General features: G+C 41.8%; 1 protein-coding gene across 3 annotated transcripts in view; it reads right to left on the bottom strand.

Annotated features, from left to right (window-relative positions):
- LOC111981685 (double C2-like domain-containing protein beta) overlaps positions 1-23,748 on the bottom strand; it is a 311,631-nt gene that overhangs the window by 250,433 nt on the left and 37,450 nt on the right. For all 3 annotated transcript variants that reach the window (XM_024013086.2, XM_070449338.1, XM_024013087.2), the window contains 3 exons: positions 17,950-18,121; positions 6,692-6,790; positions 6,252-6,419 (listed from right to left, as the gene is read on the bottom strand). In XM_024013086.2, coding sequence (XP_023868854.1) covers positions 6,252-6,419; positions 6,692-6,790; positions 17,950-18,121 — 439 coding nt within the window. The remainder of the gene's footprint in view (positions 1-6,251; positions 6,420-6,691; positions 6,791-17,949; positions 18,122-23,748) is intronic.

Raw genomic sequence — 23,748 nt, 5'->3', positions numbered from 1 at the left:
CGCAGATCAACTACATGCACCATTTCTCCACCAACTACGGAGTTGGGGAAACAGGTGTGTACCTGAATTGTGATAACTGCAGTGGCCAAAACAAGAACTGGTTTGTGCTCTGGTATTGTGCTTGGCGGACCATGCACAAGCTCCACCACAGTCTGGACCTTCACTTCCTGATCACAGGCCACACCAAGTTTGCCCCTGACTGGTGCTTCGGCCATATCAAGCAGCGCTTCAGAAAGACCAGAGTGAACACGTCTGAGATTGCTGGTGTTGTGAAGGACAGCACTGTGACATGGGTCAACATCCCACAGCTGGTTGGACTGGAGGATGGTACAGTGCTGGTGGAAAGCTATGGCTGGCAACAACACCTGACTCYGTACTTCAGGCCGCTGCCACAGATCAAACAGTACCAGCACTTCAGGTGAAAATAATTTTCATTACATTGTATGAGGTTATTCTTCTTATCTAAACTTGGGAGGTGAATTGATGTTGTGCAGGGTAGTAATTTCTTTTGATTTGTTGCTGTTATGTCCTGTTTTACAGCTTCGATGCTCTGGAGCCTGGTGTTGTTGTCGCCAAGGAGTGTTCGGACTCAACGCTGACATCCTTCCTCCCATAGATGGTCTGCCTGTACAAGCACCACCTGGACTGGACACAGCTAGACAAACGTATCTTTTTGAGAAGATCAGTTTTGCGATGAAGAGGCTATGGACATCACATGCCCTGCACCAAAGTCAAGGGAAGGACAGAAACAGGCTCTCTCCTAACAACAAATCGTTGCTGCTACAATTTTGTTTTATCCTGCTGCTTAGCCACTTTACCCCTGATTGTATGCATATAACTACCTCGTCTATCACTGATATCGTTATTGATATTGTTCTTGTACATACTGTATATTATTTTATTTATATTGATATTTATATATCTATTTCTGATATTGCTACTATGCAAGTAACCATTTGGCTGTACCTCTTACACCTTCTGTAGAGACCATCCACTTAGCAAGACTTAGCAAAATATTGATGTATAAAATGAATATTGATATGTGTGGTCGTAACATGATATTGTGACATAGCACAACAATATCATGTGACCGTATCAAGTGTCCACCACATAAATATATGGCGCATGCATCGGTTTATGTACTGTACATGTGCACCTCACTCAGGTTTCAACTCAGGTTGCATGGCCTTAACTTATGTATGGAAAACTATGTGATACGTGTATGTGTAACAGTATATAAAGTATGTTAATGTACTGGTCAGTGGTGTAAAGTACTTTAGTAAAAGTACTACTTAAGTCTTTTTTGGGGGTATCTGTACATTACTTTACTATTTATATTTTTGGCAACTTTTACTTTCATTCCACTACATTCCAAAAGAAAATAATGTACTTTTCACTCCATACATTTTCCTTGACACCCAAAAGTACCTGTTACATTTTGACAAGAAAATTGTCSAATTCATACACTATCAAGAGAACATACCTGGTCATCCCTGCTGCACCTGATCTGGCAGACTCACTAAACACAAAAACGCTTCGTTTGTAAATTATGTCTGAGTCTTGTAGTGTGCCCGCGCCTATCCGTCAATAAAAATAAAAATGTTCTAATTATACCTTCTGGTTTAATATAAGGAATTTTAAATGATTTATACTTTTACTCAAGTACGACAATTTAGTACTTTTTCCACCACTGGATGTGGCTGGGGGTTATAGCATGTCTTTCACATGACCCATCAATTTAGACAAGTGTGTCTGGGTAAGMGTAATCTAATATTTATAAAATCTTTTTRTTTGGACACTTTGTTTACTTGGAATTTTTCCTTATTGTAGGCTACTACTTTTATCACTTTCAGTCTTAATCTTTACTACACTACTCACTGTTTAACACATGGCCTCAAATGTGAATCCTTAAAGAGATGGGTGGGGCTGGTTTAAGAGGGTGTGAACAATGCTGAATGGGTGTAGACAAAGGAGAGCTTTCTCAAAAGTGAGTTTACAAGTTCATCAACTTTCAAAGCATTATTACTTTCCCATTGTTCCTCAAATGCAGTCTCTACTTTTATCCAATGTAAAAAAAAAAAAAAATTCAAATGTTGCTACATAAGACCGATTTTGAGCCAGTCAGTCACAGATGCACATTTTCTTTTCTAATCAGGTTAACTGAAGGTAATGTTAGAGTAACTCTTAAGGAAAACATCTAAATGCAACTGTCAACACGACTGCCAACATATGTTGTGTTAGAACGACGAGCGTACACAGGAAAAAATGAAACTGCTGCAACTGGCAGTGGTGTTTAAGCGTTTCCTCTTCAGTGCCGACTCCCTCCGGTAATTTTTCATTTAGAGAACCTTCGTTGAAACGCCATGGCAGGCTTTCTGCATCAGAGAGTGAGGGGTTACTCCAGAAACGAGTGCACAATGATGAAGTGCGATTATACGACCTCGGTGTAAAGAAGGGAAAAAAGGAATAGCAGAAAACTTCTGAAAATGTCAAGGTGGATTAGATAAATGAAGTGAGGGAGAGAGGAAGAGAGAGGAGAAGGAGGAGTGAATAATGGTTGGAAGCGTAAGACTGGGGCATGCGGGGGTGCGGAAGGGTTATTCACAGAGACCGACAAACAATTTTCCCTCCCATCAGGCAAATCAATCGAAGACCTACAGCGACTACTGTGAGAGCCTTATGGGTTCTTTTCAATTTCCACTCGAGCTGGCACACAGCTGCACACTGTTACCTTTGTAGTGACACACAGAGAAAGATGCTTGAAAGACTACATCAAAACAAAGCAACATGAACATAAAGATGCAGGTTGTGCGTGGGCTCAAAGCTTCATTGAAGGATCGCACAACAAAGCCAACCAATGTGATTTCATATCGTGTAGAGTGAAAATATTGATTGAGTTAAGAAATGTTGATTGGGGTGATATTAGGTTGACATTCTTCCCTTTTTAGTTTGTGTCTTATAATGTCAATCATTAATTCAAGGGAGAACAGTCGTCTGTCCTTGGTTGCATTATCTCCAATGCTTGGAGGTACAAATACAGTGGTAAAAAAATCAAGAAATATAATTTTGGGAAAAAATGACCATATAGCTCCTTTTGCACCTTCAGTGCCTTGGATTCCAGTAMATATTACTAGTAAACAACACAATGTCTGCTAAATGTCATTAAAAACTACTCAGGTCTAGACAATGCAGGTTGTGTCTGAAAGGGAGTCAAATTAAAATTGACTACATTGAAAGTGTGCTACCATTCAATGCTGTTCATTGACTATAGCTCAGCATTCAACACCATAGTACTCTCCAAGCTCATCATTAAGCTTGAAGCCCTGGGTTCTGAAGCCCACCCTGTGCAAGTGGGTCCTGGACTTCCTGACGGGCCGCCCCCAGGTGGTGAAGTTAGGAAACAACACCTACACTTCGCTGATCCTCAACACTGGGGCCCCACAAGGGTGCGTACTCAGCCCCCTCCTGTACTCTGTTCACCAATGACTGCGTGGCCTAGCACGCCTCCAACTCAATCATCAAGTTTGCAGACGACACAACAGTAGTAGGCTTGATTACCAACAATGACGAGACAGCCTACAGGGAGGAGGTGAGGGCTATGGGAGTGTGGCGCCAGGAAAATAACCTCTCACTCAACGTCAACAAAACAAAGGAGGTGATCGTGGACTTCAGGAAACAGCAGAGGGAGCACCCCTCTATCCACATCGATGGGACAGCAGTGGAGAAGGTGGAAAGTTAAATTCCTCAGCGTACACATCACTGACAAACTGAAATGGTCCACCCACACAGACAGTGTGGTGAACAAGGCGCAACAGCGCCTCTTCAACCTCAGGAAGCTGAAGAAATTTGGCTTGTCACCTAAAACCCTCACAAACTTTTACAGATGCACAACTGAGAGCATCCTGTCGGAMTGTAACACMCCACGCATCACCGGGGGCAAACTATCTGCCCTCCAGGACACCTACAGCATCCGATGTCACAGGAAGACCAAAAATATCATCAAGGCTAACAACCACCCGAGCCACTGCCTGTTCATCCCGCTATCATCCAGAAGGCGAGGTCAGTACAGGTGCATCAAAGCTGGGACCGAGAGACTTCTATCTCAAGGCCATCAGACTGTTAAATAGCCATCACTAGCACAGAGAGGCGGCTGCCTACCTACAGACTTGATATCATTGGCCACTAATAAATTGAACACTAGTCACTTTAATAATGTCACTTAAATAATGTTTACATGTCTTGCATTACTCATCTCATATGTATATACTGTATTATATACTATTCTACTGTATTCTAGTCTATGCCGCTCTGACATTGCTCGTCCATATATTAAATATTCWAAATTCCATTCCTTACTTAGATTTGTGTGTATTGGGTATATGTTGTGMCATTGTTAGATATTGCTGCACTGTCAGAACTAGAACCACAAGCGTTTCGCTACACCCGCAATAACATCTGCTAAACACGTGTATGTGACCAATAAAATCTGATTTGATTTGAGCGTCTGAAATAGAAAAAAAAATAAAAATCAACAAATCAATCCTAAAACCAAGATCTAAATGGGAAATCTGATTAAAAAAAACTCCAATATAATAACACACAAATAACGGGTGTTATTTAAGCTTGGTTGAACACGAACACAYATTAAATGGCGCTGCTGCGTTATAAACAGGCACATAAGAGTCAAATGAAGAAATTGTGGTATTGACTAATTGCTCTGACTAATCCATAAGTGGCTTGAAACAGRACGATATTGAGTGAAAACAAATCAGTGACTGTGGGAGACCCGGAAACTTGCATAGGGATAAACCCCATTATGTTCTGATTGACTGCTCATCACTTGCAGGCGACAAAAATCAATACCCGACAAATAGAAATCCGTTCTCCAGCTTCCCTGGAGGACATCCATGCAGTGGCGCATTCAACAGTCCACATTGTAATAAATAAAATCTGTATTGTTAATGAATTACAGCGGCAGGGTATTAGGGGGAGAAGTAGATAAGAAAGTGAGAGAATCTGTGGACCATTATCCATGCAGTCTATCCCCAACTAAACTATTTGGCAGAGATGTATTTGTGTCCTTTTAAATTTAGTGGCAAAGGGAAAGGGGGATAGTGGTGCAGAGGCAGTCGTTTCGCTAGTTGGCTAACGGCTTCTGTAGTAAATGCAAATGAAGTCATTATCCTGAAAAGTCAGCCGACACATTCATGGCATCGGACAGTGGTAGCTGGCGTTGGTGATGCAGTATGTCCTATGTTTAATGATGTAAAAGTATACAGGAAAAAGGGCAGATTAAAGAGGAGTGTGTGAAATGTGACAAATGGTTTTCTTTGTAGGAATGCATAAAGGCCCAAAAATGTTGGGAAGGGTGTTTATTTTTTATTTTCAAGTGTTTCAAGTGAGCACTTGAAAAATAGTTGTTATATTCAAAAACAGCTGGCACTGGGCTGTACAAATTGGTGATACAGGCAACCTGCCACCTGACACATTCGCTGTACAAATGAGGTCTAATTGGGCTCGAGTTGTGCCAGCGAGCGTTCTGCCTCTGGAGGGCAGGGGTAGCAGTTGGGGCACAGAGGAAACACGGGCACCCCATAGTGGCACTACACCGCACCCACTGGCAGAAACAGAAACAGGTAGGGGGGTCTTGTTGGAGCAAGAACCTCTGCGGACTGGGTTTCCTTCCTGGGGTAGAAAACAGGAGCTTTACTCAGTTTGCCAGTGGGCTAAGGGGGTCCAGTTCAGTAAACATTCGTGTTCAGGTTTCTTCTAGTCTGATGTAAGCCCACTTGGCTGGGAAGCTTCTCAGCACCATCAGCATCTAAGGATGTTCATGAGCTCAGCGTCTTAGTAGGTGTGCACATATCTCTTCTGCATTTAGAAATATTATTGTTGGGAATGCAACATGGGAAGGAGAGAGAAAACAGGTGCCCCTCTTGGCATCTGTCCCAAATTTCTCAAATCTATCCAGTACTGCCAGGTGCACTGAAATKAGTCAACGAGAACAGAGGGGAAGGACGTGGTTTGATGGATTAGAACCAACCCCGGGTATGGATAGATGTAGTAATATAATATGGCCATTTGACAGGGACTTTTATCCAAGGCGACATTGACAGTCACACATATTTGGCTAATGCAGGATGTAAATCCACAACCCTGATGTTGCCAGCATCATGCTCTGTCTAAGASACTGAGCCACTGGAGCCACATAGACAATGTCGAGTTCTAGATGTGCATATGGGTGTACTCACTAGGGGAGGGCTGGCTGTGGTCTGTGTTGTAGTCCTCAGGGGGGGCTGCTAGGGGGGCGGTGCTGTGGGGAGGCTCGCTGGCTAGGCTGGAGCGGCTCTCTGACAGCAGGCTGCCATGTGGGCACCATCCCAGCCCTGTGCGGGTCCCGGTCGCCCCCCCATTGAACACTGTGGACAAACACACAGAGCCAAGGGGTCAAAAGGCACAGTCTCGAAGATTTCCTGTTATTCAATAGTTTTGCTGTTCATTTTGATTCCTATGCCCATTGATTCTTCAAGAATATAGCTGATAAAAGGCTTATACGCTTAGTACTGTCTTACCGCCATATTATCTCAAAATCAAATGTATTACTCCATTGTGTATATTTGTGTTGTCATATGCATGGCAGGGTCAGGCTGTTGAAATTACAGAGAGAAGGTATACTTCCAGAGGGATGTACCTGAGTCGGTGCGCTGCTTGCCCTCATGCAGACTGTGGTTGGACACCTTGCTCTCCACGCTGCCCTCACTGTGGTCCGAYTCGCTGCCACTAGACACCACTGCAGACAGACAGACGGACAAGCAAGACAAGAGGAAACGTCAATAGKGGATTATAGCAGTAGGGCTGTGGCGGTCMCAACATTTTGTCAGCTGGTGATTGTCAAGAAAATAAATGCAGGTCTCACGGTAATTGACCRTTAATTAACATAAACCCATTTAGCATCTGCTGGCTTCCAGACATARCCTACAAGCCACTGATGCAGACCTTTGGAACATCTACATTTTAAAAAGTCTCATWAATCCATGWAATATAGCCTACACCTTCACAATAAATYCATTATAAATCCAGCCACCCTAGTCATAGACTGTTCTCTCTGCTACTGCACGGCAATCGGTACCGGAGCGCCAAGTCTAGGTCCAAAAGGCTTAACAGCTTCTACCCCCAAGCCATAAGACTCCTGAACAGCTAATCAAAGGGATACCCAGACTCCTCTTTTACGCTGCTGCTACTCTCTGTTTATTATCTATRCATGGTCACTTTAACTCTACCTACATGTACATATTAACTSAAGTACCTCGACAAACCTGTGCACCCACACATTGACTCTGTACCGGTACACCCTGYATATAGMCTCGCTATTGTTATTTTACTGCTGCTGTTTAAATATTTGTTAMTCATATTTTTTAYTTGACTTATCTATYTTTACTTAACATGTTTTTCTTAACTTCATAAAGCATTGTTGGTTAATAAGGGCTTGTAAGTAAGCATTTCACTGTAAGGTCTACATTATTTATTTTAGACAGGTCTAAACAAACATGATATGAAGAAAATGTAGCCTAYTTCAGAAGAACAGAATAGCATATTCTGAGTTGTCCATATCTTAGGCCCTGATCTGGCTACGCAACATGGCTGTGGGCTACACTAGCTCATTTAGCAGACAAGATTTACTTAKAATTCCTGTGGCATTACTTTATATTGTTTAATACTAAGAATAATACAATTGAATATACAAAGAATCGGCACCTCCTGGCGTATTCCATAAGAGAATAGTTTATAGAAAACGGATGGGATCCTCCTCTTAAATAGAGGCCATAAAAACTCTGTTGTTTTCTCACGCAATGGCATAGCTTATTGAAATGTTATGCAACATGAGCTTATAGGAACACTTATTTCATTCCATGCATCAACCAGCTATGAGGAGCTGGCTCTCTCTGCGCAACTGATGATCCTACTCTGCTCAAACTGAATGCCAGGGCTCTCATGAAGTGTTTCCCATTGCATTTGCATTGACGTCAGAGGGATTAGAGGGAAAATAGAATGCTGATAAGAGGCCATTAGCAAGTTTGCTACGCTACCAATGACCATCAGAGCGCAGTTTTGGAGAAGCGTAGTTAGCKTGACAAAAAGGTCACGTGGAATTTGACTGCGGTCATGACTAGTGACTGCTRGTGTGGCGGTAATACGGTYACTGTAACAGCCCTAGACTGGGAGACCGGCGCCGGTCTGCCTTCCTATTTTCCGCTGCCCAACTGCTGTGGTTTCAATCAGGTAGGAAGGCTGGCAATGCAGGGACTGAGTGTGTGCTATACGCCATCCTTTCTCTCTTCCTCTCTCCACATACGCACACGCAGTCTAATTCACTTATACACACACACGCTTTCTTATTGACTCGCATATACACAGATGCGCATACACACACACACGCTGTTATGCATGTCTGTAACACGGATACACACACACACACACCCCCTCTCTCACTCCTTTCTCATGGGCCCTGTGAAATACCACCCAGCTCTTCAATCTGGCCTGATGAATACGGCCAAGGGAGCAGACTTCTGTCTCATTGTCCCTCCTGCACCAGACCGAACTCTGTCAGCCCCACAGGCAGATTAATTTACAGTTTTTATATATTCTTAGGGATTGAAAGTATTGTTAGGTTTAAGCTCTTTGTGTATGAGAAGTGTAATTATCTAGTGGACTGTAGGAATGTGTACGCCACATAACTCAAGGCCTCTCCTGATAAGAAGATCTGTGAAAGGTACGGAGGAGTACAAAGGTTCTGGACTCAAGCTGGGACACAATACACCAACATGAGGAACCGACTCAGTTCCTTCATCCTAGACATGGAAGGGGGCATGATCGGAAAGGGGGGGGGGGGGTCTAGTAGGAAGTTAAGAAATATATGTGCTTGTGATCTGTATGGGGCTTTTGCAGCTGCAACACCTAGTGTGGTGAATACATTTAGTCTGAGCATTTCTCTGAGTCCGTCTGGATTACTGTASCAGAAATTAGAACCTAACACAGTACATCATGCTGCTCGAAAGGAATTCTCTGAGGACACCATATGTACAATTTCCTTCAGTTGTGCCCTGTGAACAAGGAACGTAACCCCAAAACTATGTCCAGGGGAGCTGCACATTCACCCAAAAAACAGAGCTGCACAGCAAAAGGCTGAAAGGAAAAAAGGAGTGCCTCTGGCTGGTAAAGTGGGTAACACTGCAGCATATATTGAGTACAGGTTAGCGTGCCCACTGCTCTAATCCCACTGTTCTAACCTGTAGGTCTCATTCAACCCTAATCTCTCCTCCCATTAACAATTGTCTATCTATAACAATAACATCTGAAAATACAACTGGGATTCCACTCTCCTTTAAAAAGGAAAATGAAAAAAGGGAAACCAGTGGTATTTTGCGATCTCGCTACATGTTGATTTTGGCATAATGTTCCTCCCATCTCATTAAACAACCAATCGAAAGGGGCGGCAAACAAACTAAATGAAGAGTAATGGCTTTCAGAGAGAGATCTTTCATTTCAATTGATCTTGTTCATTTCAAATATGACTCATGCCTCTGAACAACTCATTTGAAGCACAACTCATGGGCAAGGGACATCCATCTGCATTTTTCAATATTTATCATCATCTTCAAAGTGTGATGTTAAAATGGGTTTCGGTGTAAGAAAGCACACAGTGTGAATTTATGCAGTGTTTATCCTGAATAACAGATTGTATGCCTCCCTTTTTAGTTGCCAAATGGTGTACTTAGTATTCAGGCCCACCACTTAGTGAGAGAGCTTCATCCTGTTAGTGGGAAAGGWGTAGATTGTCACCCAAGTCAATGAAAGCACATTTTATTGATGATAATAATGTGAGCAATGGTATGCAACGCCATTGTCTTTTAACAGTAACAAATGTTTTAGGTCAAAGGCAAGGAGAGTGGACAGTTTTGCGATTCAAATCAAATATAATATATTGTCACGTACACAGTTTACGCAGGCATAAAAGGTACAGCAAAATGCATGTGTGCTAGCTCCCTCCACATTGCAGTACAATAATCAATAATAAAAAGAGTAAAATCAAAAAATATCAAGTAATAGAAGATAGTGTTGACTGTGTGTGTGTGTGTGTGTGTGTGTGTGTGTGTGTGTGTGTGTGTGTGTGTGTGCTAAGGGTTGGAGAGTCAGTGCAAATAGATCAGCAATCAGATAAAAGAAGAATGGATGTGGGACAGGTTCACTTGACCTGATTAAAGATAGTACAGTACACTTTTTTTGAAAACAGCACAGCACAACACAGTACAATACTGTTCAAAATACACATTCAATGGGATCCCCCTCGACAGAAAACAGAGGGAATTTCCCATTAAAATGATTGACTGAAATGAGTTCCAAAGGTATTGTCCAGAGACAGAGCAATCCTAGCTCTCCCTCCATGTCAACCCCGAACCCACTCATCCTAAAATAACCACCCATTGCCTTCTATGAACCCATCAATTACGGGGCATTATCACCATTACTCGCTAAGAACTGCCAAATACCATAATTTTAGGCACACTAATGAAACCCATTTTGGGATTTACATAAATTATCTCTGATTAACCCGTGAACATTAATTCAAATTAGCTCGGGGCACGTCACTGTGGAGGTCAAAGAACTGATAGATGGTCGGAGCCAACCGAAATCTAACCCCAGAAAAATGACACAATATTTCCTATGAAGTGCACTACATAGGGAATAGGGCGCTATTTGGGACGCTAGCAGAGGGACACCCTTCATCTAGATGGGTAGGGCGAGGTCAATCAAAATCGTTTTTTCTATGCCCGATTCCAAACAACACAGGTCAATGTTGTTATGAATAATTAGTGAGACGCTATTTTGGACATGGTTGTTGTTTGGTTAGTAAAAGGACTAGTTTTGTGCCTCGTACCAACAACAAAAAAGCTGATTAATATATGCACACACGCAATCATGCACAAACACACACACAACTAATACAAAAATACACCCACCCAAACAAGTAAAACAAACCCGTCCTCCAAAAACAAATCCGCTGTATTCGAAAAAAGTGTTATAACCTGGTCAATATTTTATTGAGCCGAGGCAGTCGTTAGACAGTGAATCATCTCCCTATCTTTAGAGCCCAGTTTCTCTCCATGTTGTGCAACAGCCACAAGGCCCCGTCTAAAGCTGTAAATAGTACTGTGGCCAGACCAGTGTGTGTCCTGGTGCTCTCAGGGCTCAAAATCACACTTCCCTGATGAGAGCACTTCATGACTCTGTCTAGGTAGTGAGAGATACTGTATCACTGCATGCCCACTCACAAAACAAGGCTGGAATTGGTTTTGAGCGCCACTCGTTTGGGTAATTTCAAGCCGTGTTATAGATGCACTAGAGAAGTGTACAGGTACATTCTTAGAAAAAAAGTGTTAAACCTGGAACCAAAAAGGGTTCTTCAAAGGGTTCTCCTATGGGGACAGTAAAATAACCCATTTATTTCTAAGAGTGTAGCTGTATGGAAATCACTACTATACATGTGGAAGTCACATTTATATTGAGTCTTATTATATTGAGACTTTATACTGTAGTTCATAAAATAGTAAGGTGTTCACTCCAAAACAGGATTTAAGGCTACATTTTTCTAGTGCAACACAATTGTGCCAAGTGCAAAATATTATAATCTTGCAATGTGACTTATTTTTAGACTTTTCTCCAACAATGTGTGATTAAATTATAAATACATGAGCATAAATAGTTTCCTGTATTTCCTAATTATTAGTTTATAATGCACATTGTTGGAGCAAAGTCTCAAATTAAATCACACTGCAAGATTATAATTTTGCAGTGTGCACCATTATTTTGCTCTATGAAAATGTCACCCGTATAGTACTAAACCCCTGAAAAGTCCCCTTGTTACCGTCCACTGACGCAGTGCGTTGTCACGTTGCATGCTTCCTTAGCTCCTAAGAACTGTACTCAGATCAGCTTTTACACCTGCTGGAGTCTCACAGKGTCAAGATTGCGTTATGCACTACCCCTCCCCCGCCTCCGCTACACAGTATCAGCTCACCTGCGCCGAGGCGGTGGGCCGTGGTTCATGGGGTTCACAGCCGCAGCTGCCAGCACCATCTGATCCCCCCTACGCGCCTGCTGGGACCACAATGGCGTACCATGACTCAGCCTGGCCTATTGGAAAGCACATGTGAAGTGGGCCCGAACGTGACGAGCCTATAGCTTATGCTATGTGATGTAATGTCAGTGGCGGTCGGTGCAACACAGCCTACATTGTTGTCACCATATTAGCTAAACTCAACATAGCTACTACAACTAAAGCGTTAGTAAACCCACAATCCAAGTGTACAATCAAGCAGTACAGTGTACAGCACGTAGTTTAGCAGTTACACCGGTGGYAATACTTTATAAAACCAAAAGTTTACCTTGACTTGGAAGAGTTGGAGTGGTGAAGAGCCTTAGCCAGCTAGCTAACATAACTAGCATTCCTCTCTGAGTCAAATTGTTGAGTAGTCTAAAATTGGCTGCATTAACACCGTTAAAAAGCCGTCAGTATTTTTCAGTGACAACACATTTGTGATATCGGTCTTACGTTTACACACAGGTATTASGAAACACAGATAGCTAATTAGCACAGGAAGTAAACTCCGTCTTGCATCTTTTTTCCATAAACATGCACTATAACATAGAGATATAGCCATGTGGGAACACTAATCCTATAAAAGGTGTGTATCAATTTAACCTTTTTTATCATTATTTCTCACTGATATGAAAGATAAGGTCTGTACACTAACAAGCTATGCGTGTTAATATTCAGACCGAGAGTCGGGGCTCTTAACTGTCACGCCTGCTCCAGCTCTCCCTCCCTGGCGCTCGAGGGCGTCAGGCTGACCAGCATTACGCACTCCTGCCACCATCATTACACACACCTGCTTCCCTTGTCACACGCATTAGCGATTCATTGGACTCAATCACCGGTGTTATTACCTCTCCTATATCTGTCTGTTCCCCAGCTCTGTTCCCTATTTCAGCATTAATTATCGTGTCGTTGTGTTACCCGCTTCTGATGCTGTTCCTGTCCTGTTACATGTCTTTGCAAAATGAAATGTTCACTCTCCGTACCTGCTTCTCTTCTCCAGCGTTGGTTCTTACACTTAACAAAACTCCCCCCTACAGAAGAAGCCTTCGTCCAATGACTCTTAGGTGAAATGTAATGGAACTGAGAGTTATGATCAAGGGCTTGCTGTAGCTTATGCTTTCAGTACTAGATTCATTATCTGATCCTTTGATTGGATGGACAACATGTCAGTTCATGCTGCAAGAGCCCTGATAGGTTGGAGGACGTCCTCCAGATGTCATCATAATTACTGTGTAAGTTTATGGAAGGGGGTAAGAACCATGCACCTCCTAGGTTTTGTATTGAAGTCAATGTACCCAGAGGAGGACTACACCATGGTACTACCCTACAGATTGCTGTTGGGGTAGTTTTTTCTAAAAAAGGATCACTTTTCTAATGTTTAACAATTTTTTTACATTCTGAAATTCACTGAGTGGGATGGTCCTCCCCAGTGCTTGACTTGGACTGAAATAGGTGTCGGTACTCATTTTGGGTGCCGGTATTGTACATATTTAGGTGCAGGAGCTCCACATTACTTTTGATCTAATATTGTATAAGAGGAACACGACATCAAGCAGTAGGACATTTGAGGTGCAGGTCCTTAGCTCCGGTAAGCTCCTGCCCAAGTCAAGCACTAGTCCCCTTCCTCCTCTGAGGAACCTCCACTGAATGCCATGTTATGTGTGTGTGTGAGGGTGGGTGTTGATTGTCTTCTCAAGTGCAGATGTAAAGCAAGAGGTGATGGTTTGGGAACCTATTTCATCTGTCATTTGAAATAACAGTAGACAGTATATAAATACAGTCTAAAACACTGGGTGTATGATTTATATTCTAATGATTATAATTACATGTGTGACTCCACAGACGGCTGTATGAAAGGGTATGTTTCAGTGCAAGTCCATCCCTTTAATGACCATGACAGTAGAGCTGATAATATAAACCTATTGGTGTCCAGGGAGTCTTTATGGAAATCCCCTTAAACATCCCACAGGCCCACACACTGACAGGTAGATGTGTAGTGAACTATACATTAAGGAGAGACACACAGTTGATGTGTATCGAACTATACAGCATATGCACACACACACACGAGGTACTGTCATTGTGTACTGAGCTATGCAGCAGACAACACACACACACACCTCTGCACTGAACTACTTAATTGAATCGTGAATAAAAGACGGTTGGGTTTTATCCGCGTCACACCCAATTTATTTAATATAAATCTTTATTTTGTGCAGTGTTTTATTTGCAAGGGTTAGGCAAATTGCAACCAGCTGCTCAGTATTTCAGGTAGTATTTCATATTAACGTTATCTTTAATAAGGAACAAATAACGCAGTGGGTTCCCGACAACCATTGTAGGCCACATTTTCTTGCTCTTGCAAGATGCTGTCATAAATATGATGCAGTTTAAGAAATGGACTGAGGGGCTTCACTTCTCACTGTCAGTTTGGGGCCAGTGAACATACATGTATGCAACGGTTTGAAAACATGGATTTAATGTCGGAAAGCAGGCACCAGACATATACAGCATAAATGCCACGCTAAAACACGTGGCCCTTCAAGCTTATAGAATGTTGAAATCTAAAATGGCACAAACTGTTTACCAAAAACAGGGTGATATCAACTAAGCTCAGCCTCCTATATCTCAGACATACGGATTTAGCTCGGGATTCAATAAATACACAGCTCCAGTTACAGCATTGTGATAGAAAATAAACTGGAGAGACACTAACATATTTATTGAGGAAAATGCAGCGACAAGTGCTTTTAGAATGGCTCAGGAGCATGGTCAGATACAAATCACATCTGTGGCCTCGCAATAAAGGCTGTTTGTTCATTTCCCAGGTGAGTCATAGCAAATATGTGATATAGCGGTGCTCCGAGGCCCCCAGCTAGCCATTCAGCATCACACAGATAAGGAGCGTGGCCCTGAGAACCACCATAGAGAACATAGATGGGGCCTTAGAAAGTGAGTCTTACATTCTAAGGCAATGATACTTTCAGTGAACATGACAACGGTTGACCTTGTGGGTTATAAAGCTGTGAGGGTAACAGTGTCCACGTTCACTGTTAACGTTTTATCAAACTTGTAAGGTGCATCCAAAGCACGACTACAAATAATATATAGGATTTGTTATAGCTCCACAGAGACAATAGATTGATGACGATGCATCTCCCTGTTATCATTGTCATGTTGTCAGATTTGACAATTTTACTGAAGATGAATGGCAACAAAGACTAACTGGGAGGGAAAATTGAGAAAATGGATTCACCTTCTGTTGTATAGGAAGGAGATATTGGACTTGAAGCTGCCCACACACGTTAGAACAAACATTTCTAAACCTTGTTTCTCTAAAAGAGCTCCAGTCTTCCATGGGAACTGTCCAATTAAGATAAGAGGCCGACAAAACAGGAGACTTTGAAAACATGGGTCCTCGTTTGTTCAGGCTCCCGTCACAAAGTTCCTTTGGATGCATTTGGAGAGAAAAAAAACAAACATTTGAGGATAAAGCAATAAAAGGAGGAGTTGGCGAGAAGTGCACAATAYGTCTTATCTCCAAGTTTCAGGTTTCTAATGCTTGTTACTTTCAACATGTGTACAGGTACCATCAGACATAATGTCATGTTTGTGTCGATTTGAATTATGAACGCTATAGGTTAGAAATGTCTGAAAATGAACCAATGCGTCAACCTTGCAATGTGGCACGACCGCAATATTTTGCCTTACATTTTAGTCCAATTCATATTGTATCACATAATATTTATATTAAGCATTGGAATAAGGAGATGTTTTTCACCATTTTCAATTACAATTCATGCTTAGCGCTACCAATCAAGTACACTCCAGCTGTCCTTGTCATGCGCGCTCCTCTTCACAAGTGGAAAACTCAACACATTTCCATAAGGTAACTGACTCCCAGAATCATAAATATATATATTCGTAACCACTAACCTGTTGAGTAGAGCTTATGTGAGAAGCTGACCCATCAAGTCGATTGATTAAGGCATAATGATGTCATATGTCATTTTTAAACATTCATTCACTTGGTTGATATTTTGCTAACATTATAAAGTAACTAGAGACAACGGCCTGTGTTTAACCTTTTACATTTTTTTATTACAGGTCAGTTAACATTGCGTTATTTTCGTCCCAACCGTCTCTCCTGTAATTTCTCCCAGGCTAACACTCAAGATTAGCTAGCATGAAACCTATGCTGTCCTTTAGTCACGAGATGGGTTAAGAAAATGACATACACTACATGACCAAAAGTATGTGGACATTTCAAAATCATGGGTATTAATATGGAGTTGGTCCCCCCTTTGCTGCTTTAACAACCTCCACTCTTCTGTGAAGGGTTTCCACCAGATGTTGGAACATTGCTGCGGGGACTTGCTTTCATTCTGCCACAAAATAATTTGTGAGGTCGGGCACTGATGTTGGGCGAAAGGCCTGGCTCGCACTCAGCGTTCCAATTAATCCCAAAGGTGTTCGATGGGGTTGAGGTCAGGGCTATGTGCAAGCCAGTCAAGTTCTTCCCCCCGGTTTTGACAAACCAGTTCTGCATGGACCTCGCTTTGTGCACGGGGGCATTGTCATGCTGAAACAGAAAATGGCCTTCCCCAAACTGTTGCCATAAAGTTGAAAGCACAGAATCATATTGAATGTAATCGTATGCTGTAGCTTTAAGATTTCCCTTCACTGGAACTAAGGGGCCTAGCCCGAACGATGAAAAACAGCAAAATACCATCATTTCTCCTCCACCAAACTTTACAATTGGCACTATGCATTCGGGGAGGTAGCGTTCTCCTGGCATCTGCCAAACCAAGATTAGTCAGTCGGATTGACAGATGATGAAACGTGATTCATCACTCGAGAGAACATGCTCCCGACAAACAATTATTGTGCAGTTTGGAACTCGGTAGTGAGTGTTGCAACCGAGGACAGATKATTTTTATGCACTACGCGCTTCAGCACTCGGCAGTCCAATTCTGTGAGATTGTGTGGCCTATCACCTCCGAGACGTTTCCGCTTCACCATAACAGCACTCACAGTTGACCGGTGCAGCTCTAGCAGGGCAGAAATATAACAAACTGACTTGTTGGAAAGGTGGCATCCTATGACAGTCACTGAGCGCTTCAGTTAGGCCATTCTACTGCCAATGTTTGAAGATTGCATGGCGGTGTGCTCGATTTTATAGACCTGTCAGTAATGGGTGTGGCTGAAATAGCGAAATCCACTAATTTGAAGGGGTGTACAAATACAGTACCAGTCAAAATATTTACCTAATAGGGCCATCTTCTGTATACCACCGCTACCTTGTCACAACACAACTGATTGGCTCAAACGCATTAAAGAAGGAAAGAAATTCCACAAATTAAACTTTTAACAAGGCACATCTGTTAATTGAAATGCATTCCAGGTGACTACTTCTTGAAGCTGGTTGAAAGAATGCCATGAGTGTGCAAAGCTGTCATCAAAGCAAAGGATGGCTACTTTGAAGAATCTCAAATATATTTGGATTTGTTTAACACTTTTTTTGTTTATACATGATTCCATATGTGTTATTTCATTGTTTTGATGACTTCACAATTATTCTACAATGTAGAAAAAAGTAAAATTTAAAAAAAAAACTTGAATGAGCAAACTTTTGACTGGTACTGTATATAAAGAACTGATGGTTATATTATATTCAGTTCTATGCATGTCTCAGAAGCCGCAATGACACCAAATTCACCCATAGATTTTAAACTATTCCAAATAAGGACATAAGGCTTTAATACAGTGGACATGGGGAGTGAATGACTGACCTTTGCTGTATGCCCATGTGTAGGTCTGACTGACTGTGGAACTCTTGGCCATCTTCTGCCCTCCTCTCTGGGCCCCTTGCAGTCCGAGAGCAGCCCCACTCTGCCCCTCCTTCCCTGGGCGCACGTAATTGGGCAGGGCCTTGTAGAACCAGGCTCCAGAGCGCTTCCACACCTGGAAAACACATACAGAAGGGCTGGGATCCATTTTGAGGACAAATATGTGCGTTCATAAAGGTCAAGTAGTACTTCTTCCGTTTTAATACATTTTCTCCAGTTTCCTGGATACCGAACATGGCCCTAGTTTACAAAGAGCGAGGCTCAACCTCACATCAGACAAACATTGAAAATGTGCAATTTGCATATATTAGACATAAGAAATGACAGCGGCACAGAAGTCAAGAATTTTATGAGCGAGCAGCTCTTGCTTTTCCACGAATACCCAAGAGGAAAATAACTATAATTTCAAAGACTCAGATTGGTCTAATAGCAATGTCTAAACTCCCAGAGGCCACAACCGTAATGTCTGGAGATGCACTGACAAACAGTCTCCCCACTGGGCAGAGATGTCAGTTCAACGTCTAGTTTTGCTGTACATTTGTTTGAGTTGTAAACTAACATGAATTCAATGTCAAATCAACAAAAGATTTCACCCTTTCATTGGATTTAGGAAAAAAGTTGGGTGAAAAAAATACAAAATTCCCTTAGGTTGATCATTTTTTGCAAATCCAGTCAGTTTTCCATGTAGATTCAACTTCATCATATTGAATTATTTGTTGTTGAAACGACGTGGAAACAAAGTTGATTCAACCAGTTTTTGCCAAGTGGGTCCTGACATTAACATGCTAACAGACTGGTGGTGGGCACTGTGCTCACCACCTTTCAGTGCTGTGGGCACCACCACTGTGCCACTAATGGACAGCAGGCACTAAAATGTCAGGGCCGATAGCAGCTGCTCCAGAGTTTGCAAATGCCACCTCCCAGCCATACCTTGGCCGCACTCGTAGCCGGCAACAACCACAGAACCAGCCCTTTTATCAAATGGCCGCAGCCACTTTCCTTATCTCTGCCGGCCAACTGCATTATCAAATTTTTGTGTCAGCAAGCAAGCAAGCTCCCCGAAACCCCTGAACATCAACAACAGGAGTTTGGCATTCCAAAAATGTTCCTCCTCTGGATTCCACAGTTTTTCGTGTGAGTCTGTCACATACACTGAGTATACAAAACATGACATCGACTGACCAGGTGAATCCAGGTGAAAGCTATGATCCCTTATTGATGTCACTTGTTAAATCCACTTCAAATCAGTGTAGATGAAGGGGAGTAGACAAGTTAAAGAAGTATTTTTAAACCTTGAGACAATTGAGACATGGRTTGTGAGGGGGGTCAATAGGCAAGACAACAGCTTTAAGTGCCTTTGAACGGGGAATGGTAGTAGGTGTCAGGCGCACTGATTTGTGTCTCGAGTGTATCGAGAATGGTCCACCACCCAAAGGACATCTAGCCAACTTGACAGAACTTTGGGAAGCACGCCCCAATGAGTCCACGCCCCCAACGAATTGATGCTCTTCTGAGGGCAAAAGGGGGGTGCAACTCAAAATTAGGAAGGTGTTCCTAATGTTTGATATACTGAGTGTATTTCTCACTATTACATTTGAGGAATCCACTTTGCAGACATTGTGAGCCAGGAAAGTGCAAGAGAATGAGAAGTAGGATTGTCTCGCTGGCATTTTCACAGGGTAGTAATGATAGTATAGTGCCTGGTTACAGCCTGTATCTATAGAATTACTGCCCAAGAGCAGGGCTACAGGGGCCCAGCGGGAACACTCTTGAACGACTGAGGGTGCACTGTTCTGAATAGCTCAAATGTACAACTCAAGTAAACAGTACTGCATTGAAAAACAAATGCCTTCTTTTCTTATAACCTATAGTAATTTATAAAAATCCATACCTCCATGTTCTAATGCGGTAAATAACCACTTTAGGGCTTATTGGCATATGTAATTGGAAATATTGATTTCAGCCAGTTGGAAAGCAACCAGCTCAGCTGACACACCATTTTCACTGTAGATCACTGCAACTCTAACATCAGAGTGACAAAATGTCAATTGTCTTTCTGTAACATTTTCTCCTCATCTGTCAATGACATCCCTTGGGACTGACAGGTGAAATTAAATGAGAAAAACAAAGACACTGAACCATACACAATGGACTGACGGATAGGTTACATGAAGAGTAGCAGGGATGCCTTGGGCCAATAGAAAGTCACTGTATGAAAGCTAATGTATATAACAAAAGCGGTCCTATGAACATGCCAGAAAACAAAACCAATTGAAACATGTCACATTTAAATGCAAAAATCCCACAGGTGCATTATTTTCCTGTCTTTATGACAGACAAGACAGAGATTCATTGCATTGACCTCTTTACGTACAATTATTTGTCATGGCCGGGGGAGGAAGCATGACACAAATGTAAAAGCTGCCAGGCGCCATTTCCCTCATTATTTAATCACAGTAGTAATTTCAAAGACTAAACTTTCAACTTTTATTCACCCCTTGCACAGGGTACAACAGGTGTAAAACAATAGTGAAATTATTACTTTATGTGCTCTTTCCCAACAATGCAGTGATAATAATAATTTTGTTAATAAAAGAAAATCTACATTTTTTTTTTTTTAAATAACTGTGATGTGATTTAAAGAAACATGAGAATACAAGTACATACAGGCATTTTAGTAGTCATTACGGTGAAGGAAGAGCATGTCAACGCTGTTATTGATATGCCTAAGGGAGGGACAAGATGCTTCCAGAGGTAGGGCCCGAACACAGTGGCCTGTCTACTGGGGAATCTCAACTGTCACTTCAAGAACAACATGAAAGGGTAAACGGTGGTGCGGCAACTTTCTCCACATCAGGTCCGATAACATGGGCCTTCATTATTTCTGCTGCCATGTTGATGGGGCTTTAATCTAGTTTAACAAGCACAGGATATGTCCACCCTGCATTGCTGGCTAATAGGGCTGTCACAGACTAAAAATATATATTTTGGTCAAAAAGTATAGAATGTGTAGGTAGCTATGTGTTTTAATAAAATCAACTATATGTAGGCTACTGAGCTTGACTGATGCTTTAAGCACACTGTGATTAAATAATTACACACAAATGACTCGAGGGAGCCAGCTCCTGCTGTTACGCTCCTAATAGGCTACACCAGAGGTCGGCAACCTTGTTCATTTGGAGTACCAGTTTATCTTACTATTTCTACCGTGCCAGTTATGATTTTTATATGCACATATAGTGGAAAGGTTTCATTTAATTTATAATAATGTTAACATCTCAAAATCATTATCATGTGGTTAATCAAAATTATAAAAGTAACTTCTATTGCTAACTATGTTAAATAGGCCTATTTTATAACATTTCCACCAGATCAGAGCATGACATTTTCCCCCCTTTCACAAAATAGGCTACATTGAGGGACTATTGTCCTTCTCAAAGGATCTAGAAACAGACTTTGTTTCCTTGCTGTTTGAGGTGAAGAAAACATTTCTTTGAGAAGTTCCACAATGTTGGTGAGTTAAAACAATCAGAAATACTATTAGAACCCCAAATGGAAACATTTAAAGGCCTACAATTGCGCACAGGCCAAGTAACCTAGGCATACTTTTATCTATAATCTGGTGCGCGTCATAACGCAACATTGACAGGAGCACTACAAACAAACGACAATGAATAAATTGACAACTCCTAAATCTAATTTTAAAAAACAAAACYTGTTCCTCACAAGTGTAGCCTGGGTTGTGCGGTCCGCAAATAACGTGTCCACAAKGAGAATGGTAAAATACTGTAATAATAACATTGAATGCATTAACAGAAATGACCATAACCAAACAAAAGTTGAAGATGAGAAATTATGGGAATTAACGGTAAATGTACTACTAGTGATACTGGTGTGCCATCCCCACGGCCTCTGCAATGGATTAGCTCACTGAGACAGGCGTGAATCAGACAGGTCTCATGTGCAATAAAAATAAAAATWATATATATACATTGTTAATGTTGTAAATGACTATTGTAGCTGGAAACGGCACATTTTTTWATGAAATATCTACATAGGTGTACAGAGACCCATTATCAGCATCACTCCTGTGTTCCAATGACACATTGTGTTAGCTAATCCAAGTTTATCATTTTAAAAGGCTAATTGATCATTAGAAAACCCTTTTGCAATTATGTTAGCACAGCTGAAAACTGCTGTCCTGAGTAAAGAAGCAAAAAAACTGTCCATCTTTAGACTAGTTGAGTATCTGGAGTATCAGCATTTGTGGGTTTGATTACAGGCTCAAAATGGCCAGAAACAAAGACCTTTCTTCTGAAACTCGTCAGTCTATGCTTGTTCTGAGAAATGAAGGCTTTTCCATGTGAGAAATTGCCAAGAAACTCTCGTACAACGCCGTGTAAAACTCGCTTCACAGAACAGTGCAAACTAACCAGAATAGAAAGAGGAGCGGGAGGACCCGGTGCACAACTGAGCAAGAGGACAAGTACATTTGAGAAGTTTGAGAAACAGACACCTCACAAGTCCTCAACTGGCAGCTTCATTAAATAGTACCCGCAAAACACCAGTATCAACATCAACAGTGAAGAGGCGACTCCGGGATGCTGGCCTTCTAGGCAGAGTTCTCTGGATCTTCCTTTCCTGTGGCGGTCTTCATGAGAGCCAGTTTCATCATAGCGCTTGATGGTTTTTGCGACTTCACTTTAAAAAAAACTTTAAAAGTTCTTGAAATTTTCCGGATTGACTGAACTTCATGTCTTAAAGTAATAATGGACTGTTGTTTCTCTATGCTTATTTGAGCTTTTCTTGCCACAATATCAAATCTATTTATAAAGCCCTTCTTACATCAGCTGATATTTCAAAGTGCTGTACAGAAACCCAGCCTAAAACCCCAAACAGCAAGCAATGCATGTGTAGAGGCAGGGTGGCTAGGAAAAACTCCCTAGAAAGGCCAGAACCTAGGAAGAAACCTAGAGAGGAACCAGGCTATGAGGGGTGACCAGTCCTCTTCTGGCTGTGCCGGGTGGAGATTATAACAGAACATGGCCAAGATGTTCAAATGTTCATATATGACCAGCAGTGTCAAATAATAATAATCGCAGTGGTTGTCGAGGGTGCAACAGGTCAGCACCTAAGGGGTAAATGTCAGTTAGCTTTTCATAGCCGATCATTCAGAGTATCTCTACCACTCCTGCTGTCTCTAGAGAGTTGAAAACAGCAGGTCTGGGACAGGTAGCACAGGTCAGGGTTCCATAGCCGCAGGCAGAACAGTTGATGATTCCATATGTGTTATTTCATAGTTTTGATGTCTTCACTAATACTCTACAATGTAGCAAATAGTAAAAATAAAGAAAAACCCTTGAAACCCAGAGTATACAGTATACATTTATTCAGATTTACTCCAGTTTAATGGAAGCACTTTTACATTCACAGGAGAAGCTCTAGCTGATTAAAAAAAAACAAGAAAGAGTGAGGTGTGTCCAAACTTTTGACTGGTACTGTATACATTTTAGACTGCTCGACAAAAAAAACATCTTGGTCAACCAACAGCCTATCGACCAAACAATCGACCCAGTCAACTAAATGGGGTCAGCCATACTGTCTAAACACGTAGTCACCACGCTGTTAGCGTCCATGCTCCACCAAGAACCAAGGATTAGTGTCTGATGGGAATCTGACAAAACCCCTATTGGATTGAGCACAGCTTCCTCTTGTTCTTGAAATGACTGTTTAGATACTGTT

This window comes from Salvelinus sp. IW2-2015, linkage group LG20 (assembly GCF_002910315.2).
Source record: "Salvelinus sp. IW2-2015 linkage group LG20, ASM291031v2, whole genome shotgun sequence".
Classification (NCBI taxonomy): domain Eukaryota; kingdom Metazoa; phylum Chordata; class Actinopteri; order Salmoniformes; family Salmonidae; genus Salvelinus; species Salvelinus sp. IW2-2015.
The sequence above is the reverse complement of the archived record's forward strand: the minus strand, read 5'-3'. Positions and strand labels throughout refer to the sequence as shown.